Source organism: Polypterus senegalus, chromosome 8 (genome assembly GCF_016835505.1).
Source record: "Polypterus senegalus isolate Bchr_013 chromosome 8, ASM1683550v1, whole genome shotgun sequence".
Taxonomy (NCBI): domain Eukaryota; kingdom Metazoa; phylum Chordata; class Cladistia; order Polypteriformes; family Polypteridae; genus Polypterus; species Polypterus senegalus.
Genome location: NC_053161.1, coordinates 185,242,685 through 185,255,521, shown reverse-complemented (window position 1 = coordinate 185,255,521; position 12,837 = coordinate 185,242,685). Strand labels below are relative to the sequence as shown.

General features: G+C 40.0%; 1 protein-coding gene across 1 annotated transcript in view; it reads left to right on the top strand.

Annotated features, from left to right (window-relative positions):
* The window catches only part of LOC120534759 (zinc finger protein 181-like), a 40,021-nt gene extending 30,933 nt beyond the window's left edge, over positions 1 to 9,088 (top strand). The window contains exons 4-5 of the mRNA XM_039762340.1: positions 8,409 to 8,650; positions 8,891 to 9,088. Of these exons, the coding sequence (XP_039618274.1) occupies positions 8,409 to 8,650; positions 8,891 to 9,088 (440 nt within the window). The remainder of the gene's footprint in view (positions 1 to 8,408; positions 8,651 to 8,890) is intronic.
* Positions 9,089 to 12,837: the final 3,749 nt, after the last annotated feature.

Sequence of the window (12,837 nt, the reverse complement as noted above, 5' to 3'; positions counted from 1 at the left end):
TTTTGGAGATCAATTCATCTGATATTGACTGAACTATTCACTGTAACAGTTATTTTCATCAGGGGGGTCCCCACACATTTGCATGTCACTTTTTATGAGATGTCATGAAAGTGTTCATCTTGGTAATGCTACGTTTGAAAAGGATCATCTGCTTGGCAGAGTATATCGTGCACCCATGTGAAGAATTAAATGACTGAACCCTTAACTTTCTACTTTCGACGAACTGGCTGTGCTGGTGAAAAATGTCAGAACCTACAGAGAATGCAGCTTGCTGTGTTTTAGTGAAACGTGGCTAACTACCATCCCAGATGCTAACGTGGAGCTACCGGGTTTAGCACAGTTAGAGCGGACAGAGACGCAAGTACCTGCGGAAAGAAGAAAGGAGGAGGACTCGCTCTCTATGTCAATACAAAGTGGTGCAACTCAGGACATATAAACGTTAAAATCTCCAATTGCCGCAGGGACATCGAACTGTTGGCCGTAAGTTTGCATCCCTATTACTTGCCCAGAGAGTTTGGACACGTGATTGTTGTTATTGTTTACATCCTTCATCAAGCGAGCGTGGAGATAGCAAGTGACATCATCCATTCCGCAGTTGCTAAGTTACAAACGCAGCACCCTAAGGCACTTGTGCTAATCGCTGGAGACTTTAACCATGTGACGCTGGACAAAACATTACCTGTCTTCTCCCAGTATGTGTATTGTAACACTCGGGGGAAACAGGACTATCGACCTAATGTATGCAAACGTTAAAGACGCATACAGCGCCACCCCGCTGCCTGCGCTTGGGAAAGCAGATCATAACCTGGTTCTGCTTCAGCCTCAATACAAACCAAGAGTGAGGGCGCTACCTACAACCACACGCTCATTCAGGAAGTGGTCCCCTGAGGCAGAGCAGGCTCTGAGAGACTGCTTTGGAACTACAGACTGGGATATATTGCTTGGGTCACATAGTGAGAACATTGAAGAGGCTGTTGAATGCACAACTGATTACATCAACTTCTGTATGGACATTGTAGTTCCAGTAAGAACAGTACGCTGCTATGCTAACAACAAGCCATGGGTTACAAGTGACATCAAGGGCCTTTTGAACCAGAAGAAAAGGGCTTTTAAAGGTGGTGATCAGCATGAGCTCAAGCACGTGCAGAAGGAACTCCGAGTCCAGCTCAGGGTGGCGAAAGAGCAGTACAGGAGAAAGCTGGAGCAGAAGTTGCAGAACAACAGCATGAAGGAAGTGTGGGATGGGATGAAGATTATCACTGGCTGCAGCTTGAAGCGGGGTGCCACTATCGAGACAGACATGGAGAGAGCAAACCAAATGAACAACTTCTTTAATAGGTTTGATCACCCTAACCCACTCTCACCTTGGTGTACTGCATTCTCCAACCATCCTTCTGCTGATACCAGCATAGGTGAGACATCCCCACCCACAATTACAGCAGCGCAGGTGAGCAGAGAGCTGAGGAGACTTCGTGCCACCAAAGCAGCGGGTCCAGATGGAATATCGCCACGACTGCTGAAGGCCTGTGCGTTGGAACTGGGGAGTCCTCTACAGTGCATCTTCAACCTGAGCCTGGAACAGGGGAGAGTCCCAAGGCTTTGGAAAACATCTTGTATCACCCCTGTCCCAAAGGTATCACGTCCTAGTGAGCTGAATGACTTCTGGCCTGTTGCTCTGACGTCACATCTGATGAAGACCATGGAGCGGCTGCTGCTTCACCACCTGAGGCCACAGGTCCGCCCCTCGACCCTCTGCAGTTCGCATACCAGGAGAAGGTGGGAGCGGAGGATGCCATCATCTATATGCTACACCGATCCCTCTCCCACCTGGACAGAGGCAGTGGTGCTGTAAGAATTATGTTTTTGGACTTCCCTAGCGCCTTCAACACCATCCAAACTCTGCTCCTCAGAGACAAGCTGACTGAGATGGGAGTAGCCTCGCACCTGGTGGCATGGATTGTGGACTATCTTACAGACAGACCTCAATATGTGCGTCTTGGGAACTGCAGGTCTGACATTGTGTTCAGCAATACAGGGGCGCTGCAGGGGACTGTACTTTCTCCGGTCCTGTTCAGCCTATATACATCAGACTTCCAATATGACTCGGAGTCCTGCCACGTGCAAAAGTTCGCTGATGACACTGCTATTGTGGGCTGCATCAGGAGTGGGCAGGAGGAGGAGTACAGGAAGCTAATTAAAGACTTTGTTAAATGGTGTGACTCAAACAACTTACATCTTAACACCAGCAAAACCAAGGAGCTGGTGGTGGATTTTAGGAGGCCCAGGCCCCTCATGGAACCTGTGATCATCAGAGGAGACTGTGTGCAGAGGGTGCAGACCTATAAATATCTGGGAGTGCAGCTGGATGACAAATTGGACTGGACTGCCAATACTGATGCTCTATGTAAGAAAGTTCAGAGCAGACTATACTTTCTGAGAAGGATGGCATCCTTCAACATCTGCAGTAAGATGCTGCAGATGTTCTACCAGACGGTTGTGGCGAGTGCCGTCTTCTACGCGGTGATGTGCTGGGGTGGCAGCATAAAGATGAAAGAAGCCTCACGCCTGGACAAACTTGTTAAGGAGGCAGGCTCTATTGTAGGAGTAAAGTTGGACAGTTTAACATCTGTGGCAGAGCGACGGGCACTAAGCAAACTCCTGTCAATCATGAATAATCCACTGCATCCACTGAACAGTGTCATCTCCAGGCAGAGTAGCAGCTTCAGTGACAGACTGAGGAGATCGTTCCTCCCCCACACTATGCGACTCTTCAATTCCACCCAGGGGAGTAAATGCTAACATTACTTAAAGCTTTTGTCTGCTTTTTTTATTTTTATTTTTTTCATTTTTATTACTATTTAATTTAATATTGTTTCTTTGTATCGGTATACTGCTGCTGGATTATGTGAATTTCCCCTTGGGATTAATAAAGTATCTATCTATCTATCTATAGAAAATGGTGGTGTATCTAAAATGATAAACTGTAATTATTTTTGAGGGATACTCTGAAAAGAACCAGACATATGATCAGGACAGGACAAAAAAATCAAACAGTGCCATTATTAAAAAACACTCATGAGAAGCATATTGTTAAAAAATGCTTCTTTGACTCAGCAGCAGCTTTAAAACTTACAAACATTCTAAGCAATCAGTCCGTTTATAGTGCCAGCTATAATAGCGAGGACAATGTAAATAGTAAGGTGGAAAGATTTAATACTAAAGTGAGAGCTGCTGTTGACATAGTTGCACCTGAAAAGACAGTTAAAAATCTTCTAGCATTGTTATACCATGGAAGACCCAAAGAGTGTCTGATTTAAAGAGAACATGCCGTAGAGCTGAGCGTCAGTGGAGGAAGACTAAACTTACTATCCACCATGAAATATTAAAGGCCAAAATAACAGAATACAATAACACTGTCCGTCTTGAGAGACGCTGCTATTTCTCCAAGATTATAAATAACAATGCTAGTAATCCCAGAGTCTTATTTTCTACAATTGATCGCCTACTAAACCCAGGTAACTCAAAGGAATGCCTCCAAAGTTCTTCCAGTAAAACCTGTGAGGCTATCGCTGTATTTTTCAATCAAAAAATTAATGATATTAGAAATAACATAGTATATCCCTCCAACACTAAGGATCCTCTTAAACCCCAGCATCCTGTTATAAACAAATTAAACTCTTTCACTAGGATAGATTTACCTGATTTACAAAAATAATCTCCCAATTAAAATCCTCCGCCTGCGTCCTTGATCCAATACCAACAAGGTTTTTCAAAGAAGTATCAGGCGTGCTAATTGATAATGTTCTTGACATAGTAAATTTGTCATTAGATACGGGGTCTTCCCAGACTGTCTTAAGACTGCTGTAGTTAAACCCCTTCTTAAGAAACCTAATCTTGACCCTCGCTCTTGAAAATTTTAGACCCATCTCTAACCTGCCTTTCTTAAGTAAAGTTCTAGAGAAGGCAGTCATTATGCAGTTAAATGACCACCTCAATAAACATGCTATTCTTGATAAATTTCAGTCGGGTTTTAGAACAAATCACAGCACAGAAACTGCACTCATTAAAGTAGTAAATGACTTGCGGGTAAATGCAGACAGAGGCCATTTATCTGTTCTCATCCTCTTAGATCTGAGTGCTGCATTTGACACCATTGATCATAATATTCTTAGAAATCGCCTTAGTCAATGGGTGGGCCTCTCTGGCAGTCTTAAATTGGTTTGAATCCTACCTGACAGGGAGAAAAATTTTTGTTAGTTGTGGGAATTACAACTCGAAGACGCATGATATCCGATATGGTGTTCCACAAGGCTCTATCCTGGGTCCGCTGCTCTTCTCAATCTACATGCTTCCGTTAGGTCAGATTATCTCAGGGCACAACGTGAGCTACCACAGCTATGCTGATGACACACAGCTGTACTTATCAATAGCACCTGATGACCCGATTCTATTGATTCACTAACACAATGTCTGACTTGTATCTCAGAATGGATGAATAGTAATTTTCTCAAGTTAAATAAAGAGAAAACTGAAATTTTAGTGATTAGCAATAATGGATACAATGAGGCTATTAGAAATAAACTGGATACATTAGGATTAAAAGTCAAGACGGAGGTAAAAAGCTTAGGGGTAATTGTTGACTGTAATCTGAATTTTAAATCGCATATTAATCAGATCATTAGGACAGCATTTTTTCACTTAAGAAACATAAGTAAAGTTAGACCTCTTATATCACTGAAAGATTAGTTCACACGTTTGTTTTCAGTCGACTAGATTACTGTAACGCACTCCTCTCAGGACTACCCAAAAAAGACATAAATCGTTTGCAACTAGTGCAGAATGCAGCTGCTAGAATCCTAACTAGGAAAAGAAAATCCGAACACATTTCTCCAGTTTTAATGTCACTACACTGGTTACCTGTGTCATTCAGAATTGACTTTAAAATTCTGCTTATGGTTTATAAAGCCTTAAATAATCTCGCCCATCTTATATATCGGAATGTCTGACACCTTATATTCCAAATCGTAACCTCAGATCCTCAAATGAGTGTCTCCTTAGAATTCCAAGAACAAAACTTAAAAGAAGTGGTGAGGCGGCCTTCTGCTGCTATGCACCTAAAATCTGGAATAGCCTGCCAATAGGAATTCGCCAGGCTGATACAGTAGAGCACTTTAAAACACTGCTGAAAACACATTACTTTAACATGGCCTTTCTATAATTTCAATTTAACTTAATCCTGATACTCTATATGTTCAATTTCCTCATAATAACTATTCATGGTGGCTCTAAAATCCGTACTGACCCCTACTCTCTTTTCTGTTTCTTTTTCCGGTTTCTTTGTGGTGGTGGCCTGCGCCACCTCCACCTACTCAAAGCTTCATGATGCTCCAACAATGATGGATGGATTAAAAGGCAGAAGTCTACGTGACCATCTTCATCAAGCCCTTCCGTGAGAACCCTAAATCCAAAGAGGACTGTTTCATTTATGTTAGGTAGAATGCCCAGAGAGGACTGGGCGGTCTCTTGGTCTGGAATCCCTACAGATTTTATTTTTTCTCCAGCCGTCTGGAGTTTTTTTTGTTTTTTCTGTCCCCCCTGGCCATTGAACCTTACTCTTATTCAATGTTAATTAATGTTGATTTATTTTGTTTTCTTATTGTGTCTTTTATTTTTCTATTCTTTATTATGTAAAGCACTTTGAGCTAATGTTTGTATGAAAATGTGCTATGTAAATAAATGTTGTTATTATTCACAGCTAAGACACATTTGTTTCCTTAGCAGTTTTCCTGCTTTCTCAGCATTGTTGAAAGTCGATGTGCTCAGCCGAGTGTTGTACCTAAACCGTTTCTCATCAGATTAGTTGTGGCAAATGTCTTTGCTTTAAATACACCACACCAAGTAACTTTTTCATTTTAAACTTTACAGATACCATTCCTGTCACATTTCAGATACTTTAAGATCTTTCCACACAGCAGTTATTTTCTTCTTCAGTTTCCACTCTGTGCACTCTGTCAGTTATACGTGTGCCTTCAGTTTAACATATTCCATGTCATGAAATCGGTAGACCAGTCAACCAACTACAAGCCGATTTCACAATAAACAGCAAAATTTGGGCACTTTTAATTTAAGACTGATTAATTTGTGTAACACTACTGTTTAATTCAGTTGTATTTCTTCTTTATAGTGCTCCTAATTGAGTGCAGGCTTGAACTGACTGATGTTTGCAGCCATAACAGAGATAATAATTACATACATGAACACATACATTGGATCAATTAGACAGTAAAACATGGCAAATTTTAGCTGAGTCCACATAAATAAGTCCTGATAGTAGATACCCTTTAACATTATAATGGTGTGTATAAATGTCACCTGCGTGTCACAAAGGTTACCAGTCCTGGTGTCACCTGCCACTCCCCTGTAGAGCTGAAACACCAACAGCTGCACTCATCCTCAGTTTTCTCATCTTCTATTTTTTCTTCGAAGTCACTGCAGCTTCTGTAGGCCTGTGCACTGAGGCGTCACTCATCCATTGGTCTCTTTTGCTTTGGTGAATGAAAGAAGACATTTTGTTGTTTGTTTTTGGTGTCAAGTGGTTTTAGTTCAAGTGTGGATAAATGTCAGGACACATTCTAATTATTGAAGGTGTGCTTTTCATGCTTGACATGGCATTCTGTTTTATACAGTACACTCCATAATGGCGGAGACAATGAAACATTCTTCTTGCATTTATTCCTTTAATCCACCATTTAAAATTACAAATTAAATAATTCAGATGTAATTAAAATACAAATTACTGATGTTCATTTAAGAAGATTTGCAAACATTTCAGTTGCACCTTGTAGAAATGGCAGCACTTTTTCTGTATCGTCCTCCTATTTCAGGGCACCGTAATGTTTGGGACAGTTGGTGCCAGAGGTGTTTGTGATTCCTCAGGTGTGTTTCATTGCTTTAGTCTTGCAGGCCTAAGACACCTCAGTTTACTCCTAACTACAGACTACCTTTGGTCTCTGTAGTTGCCATTGTTCAAAATGAGGGCAAGAGCTGTGCCAATGAAAGCTAGAAAATAATAATGAAATCATTAGAGACATTGGATAACCTAAAGATTACCCAATTCAACTGTTTGGGATATCAATAAGAAGAAAGAACACACTGGTGAGCTTAGTAATCATAAAGGGACTTGTAGGACAAGTAAGATGACCACTGCTGAAGACAGCAGACGTTGCTCCAGATTTCATTTTGATCACGACTTGCACAGCTTGATGGTAACGACATTGCATGTATCTGTTGTCACACACGTGGTAGGCAGCTAAAAGGCTTGAGTAAGGGCAGTTCCGAGGCATGCCGGGATGTGGCAGAGTGCAATGACTCTTTTTCTCCCTTTCCTGTAGACCATTCACGGTCAGATTCCACCTGGCTCTCTTGATGTCACATCCGGGCTCGAACCAATGGCTGAAGACCATGAGACTGACCCCTATGATCTCACTTCCTGTTTTCCCCTTTAAAAGTCTGCACCTTTTCCCTATTCCCTCAGTTCTGTCTTGGACTCGGTTGTGTGCACATCAGTGCAGTATTCATTTAAAACGACTTTTGCAGCCAGGAAATCAATTATACGGGTGGCTGCCCCAAACCTTTCTATGACTCTGTGTCGAGTTTGTGACACTCTCTACCATCTTAAGTATACCATTCCATACAGATGGCATTACGTGGCTCAGGGTGACTGAGAGATTCCTCACCAGTCAGGCAGTTCACGCTGAAAAGCCACCATCTCCGAATAACCCACAGCTGTTAAGACCTGTAAGAGAAAAGGGATTGTGTGATTTCTGTATGGTCGTCTCTGTAACGAAGGCTGCACTTAATCACACACTTCAAAGAGGATGACAGTAGGGAATCTAAATCAACTAAGTCATCATCATGAGCCAAAATGTCATTGTGATACATCAAAACTCACTTCTTGTTTAGCCTGTCAAACATCAGAATGTGAAATGTGCAATGAAATGAGATTTCATGTTCAGTTCTTTGTTTTTCCACCTGGAGTTGCTAAATTGCTAACACAAAGTCTTTGTGGGACTTACAATTGCTCAAATCTTGAAGGAACTTTGAGCCAATTTAAATGGCAAGTTCTAGTTTTATAAATCCTAACTTTTACATAAGAAGCAGCTTTCATATATGTAGCCGAGCATAAGGAAGTTTATACATGTGGCTCTACTGAGCAGTTGTAGTAAAGGACGTAAAATTAACAAATTGTGTGTTTTCCAAGTACAACAAAAGTTTTATAATTGCTAATGCTGATCAAAGGTTGTTCCTAATGTTAGCCATAATGTATTTAATGTAAGTTAATGTTGATAATAAGGCAGCAAATTGAAAATAAGCACATTGTTTTCCTTTTTGTTTTAAATTTTACACAGGAAAGGAAGATCACTGCAGTGTGGAATGTGGCAGAGAATTCTGTAACAGGAGTGCTCTTCAGAAACACATGAGAGTTCACACGGAAGAGAAGACCTATTGCTGTAATGAATGTGGTAAACAGTTTTCACGAAAAGGCCATCTACAGAAACATACGAGAGTTCACACCGGAGAGAAGGCATATTGCTGTAATGAATGTGGTAAACAGTTTTCACATATAAGCAGTCTGAAGCACCACACAAGAGTTCACACCGGAGAGAAGCCATATTGCTGTAATGAATGTGGTAAACAGTTTTCACATATAAGCAGTCTGAAGGACCACACAAGAGTTCACACTGGAGAGAAGCCATATTGCTGTAATGAATGTGGTAAACAGTTTTCACGATTGAGCAGTTTACAGGACCACACAAGAGTTCACACTGGAGAGAAGCCATATTGCTGTATTCAGTGTGGTAAACAGTTTTCACAAATAAGCAATCTACAGAAACACGCGAGAGTTCACACTGGAGAGAAGCCATATTGCTGTAATGAATGTAGTAAACAGTTTTCAGTGATGGGCAGTCTTCAAAGACACACGAGAGTTCACAACAAAATAAAAACAGTAGCAGTTCCAAAATCAGTCCAGAAAAACAAGAACCTTTCAGGACTCGAGAGTGAGGTTCAGTCCTCTCCTGAAAAGTAACCAAAATAAACTATTGTTAAGAAATGAATCTCAAAGAGAAACCATATATTGCCGTTTGGAACATGGCAAACAAATCTGTCGGAGCAGTACACTTCAGAGACGCACCAGAATTCCCACCGGAGAGAAGTACAACTGAACTGTCCTGACTAAAGAGTGAGGTTCACTCCTGCCTGCACAGTAAGCACATGTAACCGACTCAAATCCATCCTACTTAGTGTTGTTTAAAAAAAAATCAACATGGAGGAGACATAGCAGTTTATATCCTTTTTCCTTTTCCAGAAAGAAAATAAAGAACAGGACGTCATACAAACTTCTCACCAAGGCCCCTACAGCCTCCACCATGTGCCTAGCTCTGTTTTCATAACATATGTATTACATATAGAACTATTTACAATATGTTATACACATTTTATCAGAAAAAAGAAAAGAAAAAAAAAAACACTTTACAATATACATGGCTTCACACAATAAATAATAGTTTAGCTTTATGTTATACATTTTGCTGTTTTAATATAACAAAAAATAAAAAAAAAAACTTACCTTAACAAAATCACAAAAAAAAAAAAATAGAATAGGGTTTCATACAAACAGCTTCTCGCCAATGCTTATTAAATAATAAATCAAATCAATTACTAAAAGTAGAAAAGGCATGGAGAGAGTAGACTTACCTGTACAGCATCCACCATCGCCTGAGGGTGCCTACCGTCTGTGGTGAGTCACATTAATTAGCATCCATACTCCAAAATATGACACTAAGTTTACACAAACAATTGCTTTTTGGAAAATTCATACCTAAAAGATACAAAAAAATTAAAAAGACAGAATACACTTTGCTACACAAATTGCCATATTGCAGTACTGGATGTGGCCAACAATTCTCACAAATTCAAGTCTTCTGGGCCAGAAAAGAATTCAGACTGGGTGCCACCTCCGGAAGTGGGCTTTGTTGGAGAAGATCTACACTGGGGGCTATCAACCCTTTTTCATAGCATACCACCCCCAAAATATAAATGTTCTGAAATATCTGCATTTTATTTTGGTGTTAAATTGTTAATTACTGAACTGTTGTTACAGTGCATCCAGAAAGTATTCACAGTGCATCACTTTTTCCACATATTGTTATGTTACAGCCTTATTCCAAAATGGATTAAATTTATTTTTTTCCACAGAATTCTACACACAACACCCCATAATGACAACATGAAAAAAGTTTACATGAGGTTTTTGCAAATTTATTAAAAGTAAAAAAACTGAGAAATCACTTTTACATACATAAGTGTTCACAGCCTTTGCTCAATACTTTGTCGATGCACCTTTGGCAGCATTTACAGCCTCAAGTCTTTTTGAATATGATGCCACAAGCTTGGCACACCTATTCTTGGCCAGTTTCGCCCATTCCTCTATGCAGCACCTCTCAAGCTCCATCAGCTTGAATGGGAAACGTCAGTGCACAGTCATTTTAAGATCTCTCCAGAGATGTTCAATCGGATTCAAGTCTGGGCTCTGGCTGGGCCACTCAAGGACATTCACAGAGTTGTCCTGAAGCCACTCCTTTGATATCTTGGCTGTGAAGTTAGGGTCGTTGTCCTGCTGAAAGATGAACCGTCGCCCCAGTCTGAGGTCAAGAGTACTCTGGAGCAGGTTTTCATCCAGGATGTCTCTGTATGGACCTGCCCACTAAGGTCCTCTTATTCTGTGCCCCCCACTAACCTGCACTCTGTGGGTGACAGCAGGGCCTTTAGCTGTATATAGCGCCCAGACTGTGGACTGACCACCCTAAATGAATGACATCAGCTGACTCCATTCATTTGTTTAGGAGGACATTAAACAGACCTGACATTCGGCCCCTTCTTTCAGTTTACCCCCTCTGTTTGTCCAGGTACTCAGAGATTGAATTTTTATCACAATTTGTGTTATTTGTTCAAGATTTTTTTGTAGTATTATATGTTGTATTTTAGTCTGCATTATTGTCTTTTATTCTATTTGAATGTTTTGTATATCCTGTATTTATCTTTATTTAGTGAAGATATTATTTGTACCCAATGTTATATCGGCCCTGTTGTTCTTTTTGAATTTTGGGCAGGGTGCTATATAAATAAATTGTGTTCTAATTAGCATACATTTTTATTTTTTTTATTTTTATGATCGATTGTTTATAATAATAAGTGACAAAAACTAAAGCAGTTCTATATAAGGCAATTAATATATAGCATAATTCAGTGTAGAATATGTATTGCTGTTTTCTTCGCATGTTTAAAAATATTAGATTGGCTTAAATGTTTATTCTAAATTGGTTTAGAACAATATTGCACTGTACATTTTAAAAAATGTAATAACTTTTATTATTCACGTTTTACTAAACTCTAACGTGGTGCAAACATTATAATTATATTGTATAGTTCGTTTCATGAATGTAATCGAAAAACTATTTTCAAATAACACAAATCTTAACGATTTTAATTTTGTCGACATGTTAAATGGTTCCCACACACACAAACACAACGTAAATGTTAATAGTGTATATCACAGAAACAATCCGTATTGTTTAGTTTGATGTATGACACGACGTGATGGCAGAAACCCTCTGAACTTCACAATGATGCGTATTATTTGGTTTCTAAACGGGTCTTTGACCCGACGTTACTTTCTGGGCTTTGCTGAGACCTGCCAAAACCTTCCAAAGGTAATTTTACGAAGTCAGTCCTCAAACGATGGTGACGTCACTTCCGGGTCTGTAACTGCGGGTCTGAAACTGCGGTGACGTATGGTGTTGTGGCTCTGCAAGTGGATAGTATTGGCAGCCTGACCGCCCCTAATGACGGTACCACAACCCACTGTATCGAGAAAGATATAGAAAGAGTGTTACCTCAAGCAAGCGATTATTACTGAAAAGACTTTAGGAGACAGAAGGGGCCATCAGAATGACAAAAGTAAAAAATAAAACACGAATCTTTAGTAAGGAATCTTCATACGTGTGTTAACAAATGAGGCTGCTGCACAAGTCAAGTCAAGTTGGGGAACATCCACTGGTACAGTGCGTTGTCACAGCCACTACAAGAGAAACAATTTGGGATCCCGGTTGGCAGCCCAAACCCAATAAAACCCCCCAACCTCGGCGGTGACACGGTCCAGTCCCACCCTGCGGAAATCATCCTCTATCTGCCGCAGTGAGAAGTGTCCGGCTGTAGGTCGAAGACTCGGCCTTTACCACCTCCTGCCTTTCACAGTCCCGCCCACGACCATCCACAGTCCGTAGACAGAGAAGGAGAAGAGCTGCTGTACACTTTTTCCAATTCGAAAAAGAAAAGGAGCTGAAAACGTTTTCCGACACGGAACAATATCACAACAGGTATGAACTCACAGAATAAAAAGCTCAGTATATTTAAAGAAACTTTAGATCCATCAAATAAAACTAATGAGATGGACGATTATATACAGTATAGCGAATCCAAGTGTTCTCTGTTTATCGTCATTACTGACATAACCTATTTTTAAGCATATTGTTTAAATTATTTTTTAGGTCTTGTATTATTTCTTTTTAATAGTATCTATATTAACTTTTTCACTTATTTATGAGATATTATGTGGAGAATCTACAATGTTAGTGTACAATATGAAAGGTATTTATGTTTATCGTCGTCATTAACATTTGTTAAATATCTTATTTAACTTGATTTTTCTGTAGTTAAGTTAGCTATTTATAAAAGCATGATAGCGCTTTCTGCCAAATTAGTATTACATATTATTTT